The 20,169-nt window shown below is 38.0% G+C and overlaps 1 protein-coding gene across 2 annotated transcripts; it reads left to right on the top strand.

The window, feature by feature from the left end:
• The first annotated feature begins 318 nt into the window (after positions 1-318).
• LOC133724450 (uncharacterized) lies at positions 319-19,417 on the top strand. Of its 2 annotated transcripts, XM_062151196.1 has the most exons (26): positions 319-652; positions 1,469-1,650; positions 1,741-3,957; positions 5,168-5,243; positions 5,445-5,567; positions 6,309-6,555; positions 6,758-7,243; positions 7,325-7,510; positions 7,619-7,915; positions 8,787-9,413; positions 10,430-10,829; positions 10,941-11,068; positions 11,317-11,487; positions 11,646-11,834; positions 12,272-12,832; positions 12,935-12,994; positions 13,103-13,431; positions 13,620-14,052; positions 14,245-14,712; positions 15,168-15,284; positions 15,366-15,487; positions 15,571-16,306; positions 16,720-16,974; positions 17,243-17,425; positions 17,620-17,961; positions 18,250-19,417. In XM_062151196.1, the coding sequence occupies exons 2-26, from the start codon at positions 1,476-1,478 to the stop codon at positions 18,997-18,999; spliced, it is 9,678 nt and encodes a 3,225-aa protein (XP_062007180.1). In that variant the 5' UTR covers positions 319-652; positions 1,469-1,475; the 3' UTR covers positions 19,000-19,417. The 2 variants fall into 2 exon arrangements, with proteins under 2 accessions (XP_062007180.1, XP_062007181.1); XM_062151197.1 differs by lacking the exons at positions 319-652; positions 1,469-1,650; positions 1,741-3,957 and adding an exon at positions 4,153-4,164.
• The last annotated feature ends 752 nt before the right edge of the window (positions 19,418-20,169 follow it).

Genomic DNA, 20,169 nt, shown 5'->3' with positions numbered 1-20,169 from the left:
GAGGATAAGGTTTCCTCAAAGTTAAATTATACTATTGTTAAAACTTTTTTTTTTTTTTTTTGTATTTATTGGTAATTTGATATGAGTTGATAAAATCAATTATTATTAAAAAAAAAAAAAAGGTCCAAATGCTAATTTTAAAAATTTGATTAGAATCTCCCTTTTTGTAATGCTATGGTTCTTTCAATTTTAAAACACACGTCTCGAAAAAGAACCGTAGTAAAAACGTAAGAGATACACAACTTTTCACCTAAGGCTGCCACGTCATCCAAATATAATTGAATGGCCAAAACGAAATATTCTCAAAAAACCAAAATTTCACCTGCTGTGTCAAAAAGATCTTTTTCCCCTCTCTTCCAAGCCATCACCACCTCCACCATCACCTTGTTCTCCTTCGTCTCTGCATCACCGACTCCGAACACCTCTCCGGCCGCGGCACCAATCCCATTTCCCACCGCCGCTTCTCCGCCTCACTCTCCCAATCTCAAACTTCATAACGCCACTCCCAACCCCCTCCACTCATCACCGTCCCCAACTCCTCATTCCACAACCTGACAAATTTCCTCAGCTCTGAAAACCCTAGAGACGGACACCACTTCCAATTCCTGCGTATGATGCCGCTCCCCGATTGAGCCGTCCGTACAAGTTTCCGGTGCTTTCTCGAACTTTCTCTTGCTCTTGTAGATTTGAATTTTCGGAACTTTTGTTTTTTTTTTTTTCGGTTCTTTTTGATTCGGATTCTGAAGCTTTGTTTATCTTAGTGATTTTTTGATTTGGATTGTTAGTTACAGTACTGTAAACTGAATTGAGATCATGTATGTGATGCACTTGTACTGAAGCATGAACTGTTTTGGATGATGAATGTGTCAGTGGTTTAAGCTCAGATTGTCGTATCTGTTTGGCTTAGGAAATGATGAGATAGGAAAACGATGAATGGAGATGGAGAGGCTGAAGTTCTAGTGTAATTATGAATAGATAGGGGAGAAGAGTTATAGTTCTGATTAAGCTTTTTGCATAGGTTCGGGTGGCCGTTTGTGGTGATGATTAGTTGCAAGATGTAGTGTACATGAAGATGAATTATACTTATAAGAAATTGATGACTTCAGTTCAATCTAGCTTTATTTGGCTCTATAAAGAATAGTTTGCACTTAATAGAATGCTTAGTTCAAAAGCCACATATACAATCTGCAATGAACGTACATGTTCATATAGACGTTAAGAGAGGTTGTACTAGGGAAGTTTTAGAAGTTATTAGTTGTTGTTTCCTTTTCATCTTTCACTAGTCAGTGTTGAGTGAAACTGATCATTGTTTAGACATTAAGAGAGGTTGTACTGCTTTATTATTCTTACGGTATTGGTTGCATAGTTCTGTACCTGCTCTTTGTCCATAATGCAGTTATCAGATTCTGTGACAGTATTTACTTTTTCAATTTCTACTTCTTAACTCTGATGTTTTATTCTCTTAAAGGATCAAAATGGATTTGTCTGTGGGTGATAAAGGACTTGCTATACTTCAGTTGCTCAAATGGGGCCCTTCTCAGCCCCAACTAAACTTGTCGGAATTTCGTGAAGCTTTCATTTCACCTACAAGACAGTTATTATTATTGCTTTCGTATCAGTGTGAGGCTTTATTGTTTCCTCTAATTGCAGGTTAGTTTTTCATACCTTGTTTTGTCTCTCTTGTGTTTGATCCTATACACTTGTCCTTATTGTTTCTTTTTTGTATGCGTCTGTCTACAGGTAGTAATAATTTGGAGTGTAATATTGATGAAAGTCTTCAAAGTCCAGAGACAGAGCCTGGTAGGTCAGATTCAATAAGGGACGATTTGCCATGCACATCTGGATCATTAGGAGATGTTGATAATGATTTGAGTTTTGGAGGGGATAGTTTAAGATCTAAAAGTTACCCGTTTATCGGTGATGTTAATTCTCTGGCTTGGGGCATTTGTGAGGACACTTATAATCAGCACAAGGATGCTTTATTTAGAGAACTTTTGTTTGTGTGTGGCAAGCAAGGTATTATGGTCCATGCTTTTGTTGAATCTACTGGAAATACTGCAACTACCAGCAATGCACGGGAAGGTGGGTATGGGAAAGGGAGGTGGGTTGAGTGGGGGCCTTCCGCTTCTTTAATTGGAAATATGGAGGTGGAAGAACCTACCAGCTTGAGTTCTGAAGCTACTGGAAATATTGAATTTAACAAACCCAATGAAAACAGTGAAAGTCCCCATATTTGTAATGTGGATGGGAATGATGTGTTCTCAAAAAGTGTTGCTTCTAAAAGATGGTTGCAATCTTTTTTGACTAAAGTTGAAAATGTTGAATATAATGGTAAGATATTGACCAGGTTCCCAGAAAAATCATTGTTGCCTAGCTCTGCAAGAGTTGTTTCATTTAGTTTATTTAGTAGTAATTCGCCACTTTTGGACTACCTTTCAAACAATGATTCTGCTTCAGATATGGCGTGCGGTCAGGAAACAGTTCATGAGTCAGAGAGTGATAAATCTCTGAAATTAGACATAACTTCATCGGATCCACATTTCAAGTCTGAGACTTTGTCCAATCTTTTGGGTGTTGGAATGAATAGTGTATACAAATGCTGCAGAGTGTTCTCAAGCAATTCACATTACTTCATTGGATTTGTTTTCACACAGGTTGATCCGGTAATTGTCAATACTAGTGATGAAAGTGGAAAAAGCAAGAAGAATAATGTACTGCTTATTGCTAGATTAGACGACATGGGAATTCATTGGGTTTCCTCAGTGAAGCTTGACGAAAGTCCAAATATTGGCTCAGTAGCACAGTGGACAGACTTCCACTTTTCTGATAAACTTCTTGTTTGTCTTAATGCTTGTGGGCTAATTGTATTTTATGCAGCAATGTCAGGTGAGTATGTTGCACATATAGATATTTTACAGACTTTAGGACTCAAGCCTGAGTTGCATTTGCAGAAGCAGGAAGCAGTTTCCACAGGTTATGATAAGCATATTAGTCAAGTTGATGACATTCAGAACAAATCAGTTTTGCAACATGTTGATTATTCTGGCAGGAGACTGTTTAAAAGGTTGATTTCTGCTTCACATACCTCTCTAGTAGCTGCTATTGATGATTATGGTGTAATATATGTGGTTTCTGCTGGTGAATATCTACCGGACAAATATTATACAAATGCGAAACTACTTCCACATATTCAGCATCTGGAACTTGGTATGTTGGCTGGTTGGGAGGTTGGTGGTTCTGATATAAGCCACCAGAGGGTATATTCTGACATATCTGGTTTGTGGAATTCTATGATTCCATCCATGATGAAAGGAAGATCCTTCCTGGATGGCTCTGGGAAACAAGTGCTTCAGAGAAACCACGAGTTATACCTCAAACAAGAAGGGATTGGATACAGATCAGAAGTAACTGATCAGAAGCTTGATGACTCTCACAGAAAGTCACACCTTATGCGCAGGATCTTTGTTCCCAGTTCCAGATTTAGTGAGAAGGATACTATCTGTTTTTCTCCATTGGGAATTACTCAGCTTATGAAGAACCAAAATTTGCACAATCAGAGGGGTTCTCAAATTGTTCATCTCAATCTGCATGCAGAATCAGCAGTTCGTGATGACAGCTTTTTGAATACTGGTTGTAAAAAGGTTTATCTCCACGGGAAAGAAGAATCCTTTATTGATGAGGCAGTGGGTTGCACATTCCAGGGATGCATTTATTTGGTTACAGTAAGTGGACTTTCGGTGGTGCTTCCCTCTATAGCAGTTTCATCAAATTTTCTTCCCGTAGAAGTTATTGGATGTCGGCAGTTGTGTGTCAACTCAGGCATTGGTTATCAAGTGAAAGATATAAGGGAAGCTAAAGAATCTAAACAGCCTTGGTCACCATGGAATGTTGAAATTATGGACAGAGTTATCCTATATGAAAGCGCTGAAGAAGCCGATCGCTTATGCTTGGAGAATGGTGAGAATTTAGCATGCTATGATTTTCTACAGATAACAATTTAGCATGCTATGATTTTCTATATATAACAAACATCCTACTGTCACTATGGGATAAGGTTGACATCTTAATTGGTTCAAGGTTGCATGCAGATACCAAATTACTGCCCCTTGTTTTTATTTTAATTTTATTTATTTATTTTTTCCGATTGCTTATGCTTGGAGAATGGTGAGAATTTAGCATGCTATGATTTTCTACTGATAACAAACATCCTACTATCACCATGAAATAAGATTGACATCTTAATCGGTTCGAGGTTGCAATGCAGATACTACGTTGCTACCACTTGCTTTTTTTTTTTCCTAGTGAATTTGGCTCGCTAGATTTGGCAGTTGGATAATCCAGTTTTGGCCTATTGATTGAAGTATTTAAAGGTTCCATTTCATTATATGATTTAAAGGAAAGATTTGGATTTAACAGTAAGACTAGATCATTTTTTTATTTTTGATCCTTTTCTTTTGTGAGATATCTTATTGTTGATCTATAAGACTAGATTAATTAAAAAAACCCATTAGAATTATAGATTAATATATAGGAATACAACTACTGTGGCTACAATTATCTTAAAATGGATGTGCAATCACTATGGGATAATCATCTGAATCCATGTGTTTCTTTTAATTTTATCTACACTAGTTGTTTAATTATACAATTAGCTCCATAATACTTTCCTAGATTTAAAATCACTCCTTTCTAAAGGACTTTAAGACAACGTTTGGTGCGAAGGACTGGACTGTTTTTCTGCATTGAACTTTACTAAGATTATTTTGTTCTGATAATAGACACTTGTGACGAGGATATCCTTTTTTATGAATAAACCTACGGATCATACACTGCTCACAGAATACAAATATACTGGATCAAGTACTGGTAGACCGAAGAAAAGAATTCCACTAGCTTTCTTACAATGTTCTATCAAGACATAGAAAGCCTTCTTTTTCTCATAGCTACACTATAAGCGGTTTTTTCGTGCCAGATTATGTGATTGATACTAGTCCAGCCTATTTATTATTTTTTTAACAGTTTGTGTATTTTTCCGTTCATGTCAAGTAGGGTTGTTTGCATAGTCTTTGACTAATTTCCACACCTGGCCTATTGGAGTGCAGCTATCATGTATATAGTTTTTATAGGATGTGCTGAAATAATTCTGAGTAAATCGCTGCAATCTCAGGTTGGGACCTGAAAATATCTCGGATGCGTCGGCTGCAGTTGGCACTGGATTACTTGAAATTTGATGAGATAGAGCGGTATGATTCTGCAATTTATTTTTTTCTTCCCCACACACCCCCGAAAAAATCATTGTTGCTTGGTATAAAAACTGATATTCTACATTATGATTCTAGGTTATGTATTTTGGATCATGGTAGTTGAATTACTTGTAAATATGCACACTAGTAGTTTGATTGGCATTTCACTTTGGGGTTCTCATCCATTTGGTTGTTCAACAGATCATTAGAAAACCTTGTGGGTGTCAATTTGGCAGAAGAGGGTGTACTGAGATTGCTATTTGCGGCTGTTTATCTGATGCTTCGTAAAGTTGGCAATGATAATGAGGTTTCTGCTGCATCAAGGTAAAATCCAATACCGATCTGAATTCATTTTGGTGTACATTATATTTGTTACCACATCCTCATCCAAGTTACAAGAAATTCATATAGCTGTTCAAATACAATTATGGGTAAAAAGTAGGTATATATCACTTTGAGGGGGGAGGTTAAGAATTTATCCCCTGTAAAATGTTGACTCTTCCTAAAAATGTTTATCAGAATATTGGCAGAGGTTTCACTACTGTATGGGTTGGCGTCTTTTCCCCTAAGACCTTCAATATCTGGAGTTCACATGAAAACCTCGAGGGTTTGAACTTTTTGCAATTAGAGTACTATAACAGTTTACTGTTAATTTTGTTTCTTTAGGGAAGTTTAGGTTGATGTCAGCAAATTTCTACTGGAGTGATGGGATACTACTTACTAGCGATATCTTAGAACCACATTACCCTTTGGGGTGTTCATGTAAATCCCAAAAAGTGCAGGGTCTAAAGTGAAAACTGTTAAAGAGTTTGAAGGGTAGTCCATAGTTGTAACCCCAATATTTCATTGCTGGAAATAAATTGAAATCCTATGGACATATAATATAATTGGAACAATGGCTTTGTGATTTGGATTCTTTGCATTTGTGCGTTTATTCATTTTCTTCCATAAGACTTCATAGTAGTTTATGCTTTTCAAATAGGGTGCAGTACTTGTCTTGTATATGATCTACTATTTGAACTTATAAGGTGTGGGATTTACTCTCTTTTCATTCTTGTTCTTCAGGCTTCTTGCATTAGCCACTTTTTTTGCGACGAAAATGATTCGCAAGTATTGGTTGCTAGAACATAGGAAAGATGCATATGAATCTGGTAGGACCCAAATTCTCTCTCTTCCACCAGTTTCACCGGTGAAGGAAGAAGATGAAATGGCAAATTCAAGGAGGCTTCGTGAGATGGCTCACTTTTTGGAGATAATTCGAAATCTGCAATCTCGACTTGGTTCCAAGTATAAGAGGCCAGGCCAAGAATCGGTACACGCTTTGCAGTTCTTTAGTATATATAAAACTTTAATAGTGAAAGGAAAGAAGGAAATATACCTTAATAAAGAAAGCAACTAAACGATAATTGCAGAACAGAACAACCAAAAGATTTCTCTCCTCTCGCTATCTTTAATATTGCTATCGTCTCTTACCACAATTAATGTAAGTAAGATATGCTATTTTTGTATCACAGGTGGATAGTGGGGAAGCATCAAGATTGGTTGACGCTGATTTATTGCAGAACGAATCTCAGCTATCAATTGTATCTGTGGACACTATATCTTTGGAGACATCAAAACAGCATGAAGTTTCTTTCCCTGTATCGACATCAGGATTTAACTATACTGATAATCTTGCTTTAACACCTGTGGATTCTAAAGTCCCTTTGGACCCAGAGGATTTAAGTGAAGTATCTGCTCTTGTGCCACGAGGAGGTCTCTTAGAGAAGAAAATTCTTCCCTTAGAGAATCCCAAAGAGATGATTGCTCGTTGGAAGATAGATAATCTAGACCTTAGGGCTGTAGTCAGTGATGCTTTACTCTCTGGTCGTCTTCCCTTGGCAGTTCTTCAACTACATCTTCACCGTTCAAGAGATTCATTTTCTGGAAAGGAGCCTCATGATACTTTCACTGAAGTCCGTGACGTTGGAAGAGCTATTGCTTATGACCTATTTTTGAAGGTAATTTGTTATAGAGCTATTGCTTATGACATACATGAAGTATTGAGACTTATGGTTAACCAGTAAAATTACTGACAACAGGGTGAATCTGGACTTGCTGTGGCCACATTGCAAAGGCTCGGAGAGGATGTAGAAACCAGCCTTAAGCAGTTATTATTCGGCACAGTGAGACGATCTCTTCGTGTGCAAATCACTGAGGAGATGAATAAATATGGTTATCTGGGATCTTATGAGTGGAAGATATTGGATAGGATATCACTTATTGAGGTATGTAATATCTTACAGTCATATATGTCATGATCTTAAGTATTACTTAGATGATTTCCTTATTGACTTGACAAATTTGTCTTATATTTTAAACTTTTCTTGGAATAGAGGCTATACCCCAGCAGTAGTTTTTGGAAAACGCTTCATGGACGGCAGAAAGAATTCACTCGAATTCCAGCAAGTTCCAGTGTGCCCAAGAGATATTATCTGCGCCTACTGGATTCACCTGTAGTCAACAATTTTACCATCGAGTGTGATGAAATTGATGGAGTTGTTTTTGGTTCATGGACAAACGTAAATGAAAATCCTTCTGGTCCTATGGTTGATGAAGATAATGCGTACGCTGGTTACTGGGCTGCTGCTGCTGTATGGTTTAGTTTCTATGATCAAAGAACTGTTGATCGAGTAAGTCACTTTTCATATTTTCCTTGTCTAATATTGCAAGCTAGATATACTGGCAATTTGGTCTCTATGGATACACTGCTGAAACTTACGTAGTAGGGATATAATAATGCTCTAATGAGCTGGGGTCTTGCTCCTTTTGAGTTGAGTCTTTCCCAGTTCCCACTACTGTGGGGTCCTCTTTGAACTATATTGACCTTTGTCAGTTTTATGAACGATTGGTGAAGCTATGCAAAACCACGGGTAATATTCCTTGCATCTGCTGCAATCTCATTTCAAATGAACACCCAAATTCGTTTCAAATAGAACATGCACATTTTACTGCAATTTGACCTTTTAAGCCCAATCCCTCAAATTAGTGGTCTTTAAACACTCCTTACTGTTGAGCATGAGTGAAATGTTCTGAAAATTATCTAATTGAAGGCTAAAGTGATTTCATTAGAAAATCTGGTTGTAGTTTATTCTTCACTCCATTTTTATTGTCATTTCCATCCATTTTCAACAGAGGAAACTCTTGTGTTCCCGCGGGGTCTTTGTTGATCTTGTCTTACTGCTAACATTCACCGAGTCGTGCAACGACTTTTTTGGTTCCCTGAATTTCTCATTATAATTAAAGTTGGAACTTGGTCATTGAAGAGATTTTGAGATACTCTAGAAAATCTAGCTTAAGCATTTGGCTATTGCATATGAATTTTGTACTCATAATCTGCTATGAACAGTTTACCATGCTTTACATTCATGTAACATCTCAGAACCCTCTTGCATCTTTAAGATTTTTAGTTTGTATACTAGCCTATTTTATTGGATATGTCTTGCTTGTTGTGATTAGAAAAGGTTGAGGAGCCTACATACTTATAATTCCCTTTCAATACAGATTGTTTTGGATCAGTCATCTTTCATGGGTGTGCATGTATTGTGGGAATCACAGCTTGAGTACCATGCATGCCACAATGACTGGGAGGAAGTCTCTAGACTCCTGGACCTTATTCCTGAACATGTTCTAGTAGTTGGAAGCCTCCAAATCAATTTGGATGGGCTACAGCCTGCTTCAACTTTTGAATGCAATAGAGGTTATGAGTATGGTGATTACCTCTGCTCTGTTGAAGAATTGGATGCTGTTTGCATGGATGTACCAGAGATCAAAGTTTTCAGGTTTTCGTGTAATGTTATGTGCTCCATATGGTTAAAGAGGCTGATGGAAGAGAAACTTGCGAGGAAACTAATTTTCTCAAAGGAATATTGGGAAGGCACAGCAGATATACTACCTCTTCTTGCCCGTTCTGGCTTCATTACTAGCAAGTATGAGATCCCTTCAGAGGATGATAATATTGAGGATATTTCAGTCCTGAAATTTCCGGATGGTGGTACTATACACGCTTTACATAAACTACTTATTCATCATAGTGCCCAGTACAACTTGCCATTCCTTCTGGACCTTTACCTTGACCAGCACGAGTTGGTAGCAGATAGTGATTCAGTTCGTTCACTTCAGGAAGCCGCAGTAAGTTTCTTGATATCTAGTGCTGTTTCAACTCTGATTGCTTGTACTCGTTCACAGATCCCATCGGTACCTTATTGGCTGTTTCTATTTGTTATGCTTTTAAGTTCCCTTGGTTTGGCTGTATTTGCCCATTTGAATATGTGGGCTTTTTTATTTTTTTTTCATTTTTAATTGTTCTTAAAACATTTCAGCTGAAAATTTAGTAGTGGGTAATAATAATAATAATCAAAAGAAAGCTAGAAGTTCAGTAATAAAGTGCAAGATATGATATGATAGAAGACACGGAGAGGTTTGACTCACTTGCAGCACTAAGTATAGACTAATGTTATCTTAAGATGAGACTAATGGTACTCTAAAACACGATCCAAGCCTTAGATTCCCTGAGTAATGTTGGAAGAGCCTTAAATATTAAAAAAGATCTGATGCAGTTTGAACTGCTTGATTAGGCAAAGCCTTCTGCTTTTGGCAAGGAAAAAAGGCCAAAGTCCTTTGGGGATGTGGGGTGTTAGCTGTGATTTGTCTGGTATGGATGCAAAGAAATAAAAGGATCTTTGAGACCTATAGTGGTCAGAGCTGGAAAAACTTTGGGAGATAGCTAGGTTCTGCCCGTTCTGGGCATCTTTATGGGCTATGTTTCTGGGGAGGTTAAAGATTACGCTCTTTCCTCAGTTGGTTTAGATTGGAAAGCAGCTGTAGTTTAGGGTTCTTTGTCTACGGTGGCAATTTGAGACTTTCTCTGATGCTCTAACCGTCTTCAACAGCTTCTCTTTGAGCGGAGTTCTTTTATGCATTTTATGATGATATTAGTCTTATTCTACAACTGTGGTACTTAGGCTGGGTTCTCCAACTCTATACATTGTTAAAGATTGTGTGCCATCTCTGTTACTTTTCCAAATTGCTTGATGACCTCTGTTCAGTTATGTTGATATATGTGGCCCTCTATTTTCCTCCCCGTCTTATCCATAGAAAAAACAACTTTTTCTTGTCTCATCTGTTTTCTGAATTCATTCTTATAGGGAGATTGTCAATGGGCACGATGGTTGCTCCTCTCTAGGGTTAAAGGGTGTGAGTATGAAGCATCATTTTCCAATTCTCGCGCGATACTGTCACACAATCTAGTTCCGGATAGTAACCTCCGTGTTCCAGAGATGGATGAAATAATTCGTACTGTTGATGACATTGCAGAAGGAGGGGGGGAATTGGCAGCTCTGGCAACCTTAATGTATGCTTCTGCCCCCTTTCAAAGTTGTCTGAGTAGTGGCAGTGTAAAGAGGCATAGTAGTACATCAGCCCAGTGCACACTGGAGAATCTCAGGCCCACTCTTCAGCGTTTTCCTACACTGTGGCACACATTTGTATCAGCATGTTTCGGGCAAGATACAACTTCCAATCTTGTGGGGCCTAAAGCAAAGAATGGTGAGGTTTTAGCCATCCTGTTTCAATCATTTTCATTGTAGCTGTAAAGTACGTTTGGTTCTATAATGATTTGTTACTATGCCTTAAGAATTTATAATTTTGCCAATTCAGGTTTTTCAGATTATTTAACATGGCGTGATGACATATTCTTCTCTTCTGGACGTGATACTTCACTTCTGCAAATGCTTCCATGCTGGTTTCCTAAGGCTGTGCGGAGGTTAATTCAGCTTTATGCTCAGGTATCTTACTTCTATTGCTTATGCGTCACTTCTTTTCCGAAATCAACATTTGCCCAGACATATGTACACATGATTTCTATTGCACGCATGCAATAGCAGGTTGCTTTTAAAGTATATTTTGACATGGCATGTTAGTTGCTTCAAACAGATTCCCTGCTTTCCTGTCTCCTTTGCTTATCAGTTGTTAGTGATTTTTAGTGAGGTATTTGGATTACATTATTGTATCAGCATTTTGCATGACATTGCAGGGTCCTCTTGGATGGCAATCAATAGCAGGTCTGCCTGTGGGAGGAGGTCTGCTGCAAAGAGATATAGATTTTGTCCTAAACACTGATGAGGATGTAGAAATCAGCGCACTCTCCTGGGAAGCAACTATCCAAAAACACATTGAGGAGGAACTCTACAATTCTGCACTTGAGGTATCTGTTTACTTTCTATTGAGACAGTTATTCATATCACACTAGAGAATTGTTCAAATAACTATTCGTCTAAGAAAGAAACGATAAAAAAGAAAAAGAAAAAAAGAAGGTCAAATAGCTCTGCTTGCCTATTGCTAAAACCTACAGTGTGATTACAGGGAAATGCACTTGGGCTTGAACACCATTTACATCGTGGACGTGCATTAGCTGCTTTTAATCATTTTCTTGGTTTTAGAGTTCAAAAATTGAAATCAGAAGGAAAAGGACAAATACAAGCAAATGTTCAAGCAGATGTTCAGACACTTCTTGGACCTATAACAGAAAGTGAAGAGTCTCTTCTTTCATCAGTAAGTTTTATTGTCTAGTCATTTAGTATCATACTTTTCTGTGGACAAGAAACTAGTGAAGTGGATCTCTTATCAACTCTTGTGTACATTCTCTTTTTTTGTTTTATTAAATTTCAGTTTTCCTTCAGTAGAATATATTTTTTATTTTACGGTTTTTACCTGACACTAGATATATAATTATATATATCTATATATATATATTAAAAACGGAAAGAGTACAAACAGTAGTGTACTGGCAGTGCACAAAAGAAGTTAATGTTATACATTCAGTTATAATGACTTATAAGTATTATGTGCACGGAAAACAAAAAAAAGAAGAAGAAGAAACTAAGGTAACACAGAGGATAGAAGTATGGTTCAGTTATTTCTCTTTCAATTGGTAGTGAGGGTGGAGATTTGGATGGTTCTGTGACGTGCTTGTGGCACTTTCTTTTTAGGTCATGCCACTTGCAATTATGCATTTTGAGGATTCTGTGCTGGTGGCTTCATGCGCTTTTCTACTGGAGCTTTTCGGATTTTCTGCCAGCATGCTCCGCATAGACATTGCTGCCCTGAAACGGATGTCTTACTTTTACAAATCTAGTGAAAATATTGACAACTTAAGGAAACTTTCGACAAAAGGGTCTGCATTTCATGCAGTTGGCCATGAAAGTGATATAATGGAGTCTCTGGCTCGAGCTCTAGCCGATGAGTATCTGCAGCAGGATAGTGCAAGCATGAGTAAGCAAAAGGGTACTCCAAGTTTAGCTGCTCGTAAACAACCTTCACGAGCTCTCATGCTTTTCTTAGAATTCTTGGAGAAGGCTAGCCTTCCTCCAATGGTGGATGGGAAAACATGTGGGTCTTGGCTGTTCAGTGGTGATGGTGATGGAATCGGGTTGAGATCTCAACAGAAAGCTGCAAGCCATCGCTGGAACTTAGTTACAATTTTCTGCCAGATGCACCACCTTCCCTTGAGCACAAGATATCTTTCTGTACTGGCAAGAGACAATGATTGGGTCTGTACATATCATACTGTTAAACTTGTCGTTTTTATTAAATGAATCTGGCCACTACACAATTTCTCGAGTATTCATCTGTGGTCCCTTTGTCTGTTTAAGGTTGGCTTTTTGTCAGAAGCTCAGATTGGTGGATATCCTTTTGACACAGTGGTCCAAGTGGTATGTCTTGTTCCTATTAAAACAAGTATAACACGTTTTTGTTGAGAACCAGATAGACATATAATAAACCTTGCATAATTTTTATCTCCTCATCCCTTCATGTTTCAGGCGTCAAAGGACTTCAGTGATCCACGTCTCAAAATTCATATTTCAACAGTTCTGAAAGGCATGCAGTCAAGAAGAAAAGCTAGCTCTTCAACAAATACAGATACTATGGAAAAAAGGAGCGAAGCTTCCTTTACCAGTGAAAGCATTTGTGTCCCAGTTGAGCTTTTTAGAATATTAGCAGAATGTGAAAAGCAGAAAAATCCTGGAGAGACCATTTTGATGAAAGCAAAGGAGTTATCCTGGTCAATTTTGGCAATGATTGCATCATGCTTTTCAGACGTGTCTCCAATATCTTGCCTAACAGTCTGGCTGGAAATAACTGCTGCAAGGTTACTTCTGATATCCCATTTACAAAATGATGCTTTCTAGCTTGTATTCAAATGATTCAGTGTATATTGGAGAATTTCTGTGCAATAAACTTAACACTTGTTTCAAGCGCTTGTGAGATAGGAAGTTCTATGATACATTACTTTGCAATCTTCAAAACTTGATTTCACTGCTACTTTATTCTCCACAGGGAAACTTCATCTATCAAGGTGAATGATATTGCTTCCAGAATTGCAAATAATGTTGGAGCAGCTGTGGAAGCTACTAATGCTCTGCAAGCAGGAGTGAGTAAATCTCTTACATTTCATTACAATAGGCAGAATTCAAAGAGGAGGCGGCTCCTGGAACCCAACTCAGGAGATCCCTCAGCTACTACAGCGTCTGAAATTTTGGATTCTCCTGTGGGTGCAAAAATATTTGATAACGAGCGAACTATTTCTGAAGGCGAAAGAAATGTAAAACTTGGCGGAAATATGAATGTTTCAGCTGATTCTGAAGTGTCTGTTTCGCTGTCCAAGATGGTTTCAGTGCTTTGTGAGCAGCACCTGTTCCTGCCTTTGTTAAGGGCATTCGAAATGTTCCTTCCTTCATGTTCTCTCGTACCTTTCATACGTGCACTTCAGGTTTGTGAAAAGTACAACACAGCTTCCTTTAATTGATCCATTTACTTCAAATTGCTAAACTAAATTACATGGTTGGTGTTTAACTTTTGACATTGCTCAGTTTGATTTCCTATGGGCTTTGGAATGAGTAAATAGGATCAACTTTAATACGAGGTCTAATTGTTTATTCTTTTTTATTTCCCTACCCCTCAGGCATTTTCACAAATGCGCCTTTCTGAAGCATCAGCGCATTTAGGTTCCTTTTCTGCTCGAATTAAAGAAGAGTCGACTCGCTTACAGGCAAATGTAGGAAGAGATGTGCACATTGGTGCATCATGGATAAGCTCTACGGCTATTAAAGCTGCGGATGCTATGCTTTTGACATGTCCATCTCCTTATGAAAAGAGATGCTTACTAAAACTCCTTGCTGCCACTGATTTTGGTGATGGAGGCTCTGCAGCTACTCATTACCAGCGGCTTCATTGGAAAATCAATTTAGCAGAGCCACTATTACGCAAGGATGATAATTTACACCTAGGGAATGAAACTCTAGATGATGGTGCACTTGCAACAGCATTGGAAAGTAATAGACACTGGGAGCAAGCACGCAGCTGGACGAGACAGTTGGAGGCCAGTGCTGGAGTTTGGAAATCTGCTGTTCATCATGTAACTGAAACTCAGGTAATCTAGTATAGATAGTATCTTTCATTAAGATAATAGGAGAGTTGAAAAGACAATGGAATAGAAGGCTTGACGCCTTATACATCTAATTATGATATACTTTCCTTTCCAAATTTAGATAATCCATAGACTATATTTTGTTCTGGTGATTTACACAAATAATCGTTAATTTTCTTATAAAGTGAAAAAAAAAATCGTAATATATTTCGATCATATAACAGATACTGATATTGGCCAGTTGACCGGTAACATGTTGTTGGGAGTGTAGTTTGTTTACATTGTCAGTTGAGCTATGATGTTAACCATACTGAGATAAACGTAATATGCTGTTATTAGATTACCTTTGTATAAATTCCATTACCATCTCTGTCTGTCTGTGTCTCTTTCTGTCTCTCTCTCTCTCTCTCTCTCTCTCTCTCTCTCATATTTGTCTTTTCTAATTTTTGCTTCTGTAGGCTGAATCTATGGTAGCTGAGTGGAAGGAATTTCTTTGGGATGTTCCCGAGGAGAGAATTGCTTTATGGGGGCATTGCCAAACCCTCTTCATCAGATATTCCTTCCCTGCTTTACAGGTACTTTCTCTTTGCATTTGCAACTGTTGTCAGCAAATTATTTATCCTAGTGTCTGGTTAATTTTTTGAGATGATTTCCAGGCTGGGCTATTTTTCCTCAAGCATGCAGAAGCTCTGGAAAAAGATCTTCCAGCTAGGGAGCTTCATGAGCTGTTACTGCTTTCACTACAATGGTTGAGCGGAATGATTACTCTGTCCAATCCGTAAGATAATAATCACATATTTGATTTTTTTCGCTACTTTGTTTTGCTTATTTCTTCACTGATTGGTGCTGTCAAATCATCAGAGTTTATCCACTTCATCTGATTCGGGAAATCGAGACTAGAGTATGGCTCTTGGCGGTAGAATCAGAGGCACAAGGTAAGAGTGAAGGAGACTTCAATCTAAGCAGTTCCATCCGTGATCCTATTCACAAAAATAGCTCCAGTATTATTGACAGAACAGCAAGTATCATAACAAAAATGGACAATCACATTGGTACATTTAAGAACAGAACTGTAGAGAAACATGATGCAAGGGAAAATAACCAGGTGTATCACAAGAACCAAGTATTAGATGTTAGCTTTCCAACCACAACAGCAGGGAGTACAAAGACTAAGCGAAGGGCAAAAGGCTATGTGCCATTACGACGGCCAGTACTAGACTCAGCAGAAAAAAGCGGTGATCTTGATGAGGGTTCTAATTCTCTCAATGTTAGATATGAATTGCAGTCTCAGGATGAAAACTCAAAAACGGACATGTCCTTTTCACTGTGGGAGGAAAGGGTTGGACCTGCAGAGCTGGAAAGGGCTGTTCTTTCTTTATTAGAATTTGGACAAATAGCTGCTGCAAAGCAACTCCAGCATAAGCTGTCTCCAGTAAAAGTACCATCTGAAATTTTACTTGTGGATGCTGCACTGAAGCTTGCAGCTATGTCAACTCCAAGTAAAAAAGTATCTATAGCAATGCTTGATGAAGAAGTACGTTCAGTTATTCAGTCCCACCATATTCTAACCCAGCAACATGAAGTTGATACAGTGCAGGTTTGTGTCCAAATTCATCTTCCTTAATCTCTCTTGCCCACTGCACATGTGTGTTTTTTTTTTCTTCACCGCTTATGTTATACTTGTGTGTCTAAAGGATATGCTAGGTTTTTAATTGTTGTTTTTGTAGATTTTATGGGATTTTCCCTTCTAGATTTCACGGCATTTGTAGCTGTGGTTGTGTGACTTGTTTGCGGTTAGCTTGTTTTGTTATCTTTTGTTATTGGATGTGAGCGTGAGATTCCAAGTTTGCACTCCTCATTTTTGTTTACTTCTCTTTTCTGAAGTTAAATGTAGTTTTTCTTTTCAGAAAAAAGAATGGCCTTTAGTGGCTAGGGATTCCCTCTGATCTCTCTTCTAGTTCTTTACTGATTTTTGATGTCTGTGTGTTAACTTGCCATTGACTATGAAAGGTTTTGGAGAGTCTAGCAACCATTTTTACTGAAGGTAGCGGACGGGGACTATGCAAGAGGATAATAGCAGTCAACAAAGCAGCAAGCATGTTAGGTCTTCCATTTTCGGAGGCATTTGTTAAGCAGCCAATTGAATTACTACAGCTGCTTTCCCTTAAAGCACAAGAATCATTTGAGGAGGCACATCTCCTTGTCAGAACTCATTCAATGCCCGCAGCCAGTATTGCTCAGATTCTTTCCGAATCCTTTCTAAAGGTTGGGCTTTTAACTATTACTTCTTCGTGTACCTATGTTCAAAAAGTACTGGGCTGGTTTTAATATATGTTCAAATTTGTTTTAATATACTATAATAGTGGTGCGAAGTTAAATTGGTATAATACAAGTTAAATGGAGGGTACTGTACAAGCTGGGGGGGTTTAATGTTTAATTTATGGTGCAAAGAATTAGTTTAATATAAGGTAAATTGGGGTTGAACATACTCTACAAATTAGGGGTTTAATATATGTTTGGACTGTGTCTCCAGGGCTTATTGGCTGCTCATCGTGGGGGATATATGGATTCTCAAAAAGAAGAAGGACCTGCTCCCTTACTCTGGAGGTTTTCAGACTTCTTAAAGTGGGCAGAGCTTTGTCCTTCTGAACAAGAAATTGGGCATGCACTAATGCGCTTGGTTATTACTGGACAAGAAATACCACATGCCTGCGAGGTACTAATACTAGAGATAGATCTTGTTATTTGTCCTGTTTGCGCTGCATGTTCAAACTATTTAGGAAAAAAAAAACACGCAATTTAACAGTTTTTTTTTTTTTTTTTTCGATAGACAGAAGTGATGTTCAGTGATTCATGAGAGTATTTTTCATTTTCTTGAGCTGATGCTTATTTGTTAAACAATGATTTCAGGTTGAGCTTCTAATTTTGTCACACCACTTCTACAAATTATCATCTTGCCTTGATGGAGTTGATGTACTTGTAGCCCTTGCAGCTACTAGAGTTGAAGCTTATGTGGCTGAGGGTGATTTTTCATGTTTGGCTCGTCTGATAACTGGAGTAGGAAACTTCCACGCCCTCAATTTCATTCTCGGAATTCTTATTGAAAATGGCCAACTGGATCTCCTTCTTCAGAAGTATTCAGCTGCTGCAGATGCGAATGCTGGCACTGCTGAGGCCGTCCGCGGATTTCGGATGGCTGTTCTGACATCATTGAAGCATTTTAATCCCAATGACCTTGATGCTTTTGCTATGGTTAGTATCTGCAGACATGATTTCTTGAACTATCACCAACTATTTCGTACAGTTTATGAAATTTCGAAGCAAATAGGGTTATTAGCGCAATGTACTAGTTGACCAGTTAATCAGTTAGCTACTTTATAGTATTACTGGACTGCACCTTAAATAAGGCTATACACCCCTAAAAAAAAAAAGAAAAAGAAAAAGTTCCATACAATAAATTTATTACTTGCCTATGTGTTCAGAAACAACTAATTATGAAATAATACCATTTATTCTTGTTTCCTCGCTTTCTTTCCACAGGTCTATAATCACTTTGACATGAAACATGAAACGGCTGCTCTTTTGGAGTCACGAGCAGAGCAGTCATCAGAACAGTGGTTCTGTCGTTATGACAAGGATCAGAATGAGGACCTTCTAGACTCTATGCGTTATTACATTGAAGCTGCTGAAGTTCACAAATCCATTGATGCTGGCAACAAAACACGCAGAGCATGTGCTCAGGCCTCCCTCTTATCTCTTCAGATTCGAATGCCAGATTTCCACTGGCTGTACCGATCCGAAACCAATGCCAGGCGTGCCCTAGTTGAGCAGTCTCGTTTCCAAGAGGCCCTCATTGTTGCTGAAGCCTATGGTCTTAACCAGCCAAGTGAGTGGGCTTTGGTACTTTGGAACCAGATGCTCAAACCAGAAGTTCTGGAAGATTTTGTGGCTGAATTTGTGGCTGTTCTTCCTCTCCAGCCCTCAATGCTTGTTGATCTAGCAAGGTTTTATAGGGCTGAGGTGGCAGCGAGAGGGGACCAGTCCCAGTTCTCAGTTTGGTTAACTGGGGGAGGGTTGCCAGCGGAATGGGCAAAATATCTGGGGAGGTCGTTTCGATGCTTGTTGAAAAGGACTAGAGATTTGAAGTTGAGGTTGCAGCTGGCTACTGTGGCAACTGGTTTTGGAGATGTTATTGATGCATGCACGAAGGCGTTAGATAGGGTGCCTGAGAATGTAGGACCTCTTGTCCTGAGGAAAGGCCACGGTGGTGCTTATCTACCACTTATGTGAGTTTGATATGACGGTGATGACAATGAGATCCTACAAATGGTTTCATCAAAAGAAGAAAAAAAGGAAATGAGAAGGGGAAGGGGAAGGGGAAGGGGAGAAGGAGAAAAGTAGGAAAGAGAAAACGTAGGAATGGAAATAGAAACAATACAGGATGACATGTAAATTTGTTACAGTTTGTAAATTTAGTTGACAGGTTTGATATATCCTTATTCTTTTTCCGCTTCGTCCGACCAGCCGGAAGCAGCAACCAGTTTTGACATAGAAGTAAAGCATGTAGATGAGATCATTAGCTAATATGATTTTGTTCTCTCGTTTGTCCTTTATTACCACCTATTCTTTTATTGATAATTTCAGCTGGTGTATTGCCCCGTGTTGATATCAAATATTCAAATGTATCAGTGTTTCTTTTTGCAAACTATTGCGAAAACTCTGATCTGTGTGGTTAATTTTGTTCCCGCATGAATTGCCCAAGTGGTACAAGTCTCCTGTTAAAGGGTGCACTGTTAATTTCAAAAATAATGTTAGGAGCATCTCAGATTTCTTATTTTGGTAAAAAATATACAATGTTATTTTAGTTAATTAATTTTAGAAATATTTTCTAACAATATTATTTAAAATTTAACTATATTTGGATAATCTTTATTTTTAGGTCCCGTTTGAGATTGTTTCGCTTTTAAAAAAATCAGCTTTTGTTCAAAATTTTAGGTTTTATTGTGTTTGGTAAATAAATAAAAAGCAGCTTTAATTGAAAGTTATAGGTCACTGGCAGCAGATTTTAGAAGCAGCCCAGAGGTTGCTTTTAGAACCTGCTGTAGATCAAAACATGTTCTGCAGATATTTTATGTACTAACAGCACTTTTAAAAATATTATTTACCAAACACAAAACTGTTTTAATTCATAGCTGATTATTTTCAAAACACATCAGCAACAGTTTTTTTTAAAAGTCACAGCAATCCCAAACTAGCATTTAATTGGCTAAAAGAATTTATGTCTTTTGTCATTAATCGCTTTTGCAACATAAAAATAAAATAAAATAATAGTAGAAATTTTGTTGGTTACTATCTTTAGGGCGCATATCCTATTTTCGGTATAGAAATTTGGGATGGAAACGTGAAATTTAAGGATTATCTAACATAAGAAATGATTGAGAAATTATTCGAGTTGATATA

This window comes from Rosa rugosa, chromosome 1 (assembly GCF_958449725.1).
Source record: "Rosa rugosa chromosome 1, drRosRugo1.1, whole genome shotgun sequence".
Lineage (NCBI taxonomy): Eukaryota > Viridiplantae > Streptophyta > Magnoliopsida > Rosales > Rosaceae > Rosa > Rosa rugosa.
The sequence above is the reverse complement of the archived record's forward strand: the minus strand, read 5'-3'. Positions and strand labels throughout refer to the sequence as shown.

Bases quoted from the DNA above. Each gene is read 5' to 3' on its own strand.
- LOC133724450 (XM_062151196.1), top strand. From the start codon at position 1,476: ATGGATTTGTCTGTGGGTGATAAAGGACTTGCTATACTTCAGTTGCTC. The intron at 10,830-10,940 runs GTGAGGTTTTAG...TTGCCAATTCAG, and splicing joins GGGGCCTAAAGCAAAGAATG to GTTTTTCAGATTATTTAACA. The intron at 17,426-17,619 runs GTACTAATACTA...CAATGATTTCAG, and splicing joins AAATACCACATGCCTGCGAG to GTTGAGCTTCTAATTTTGTC.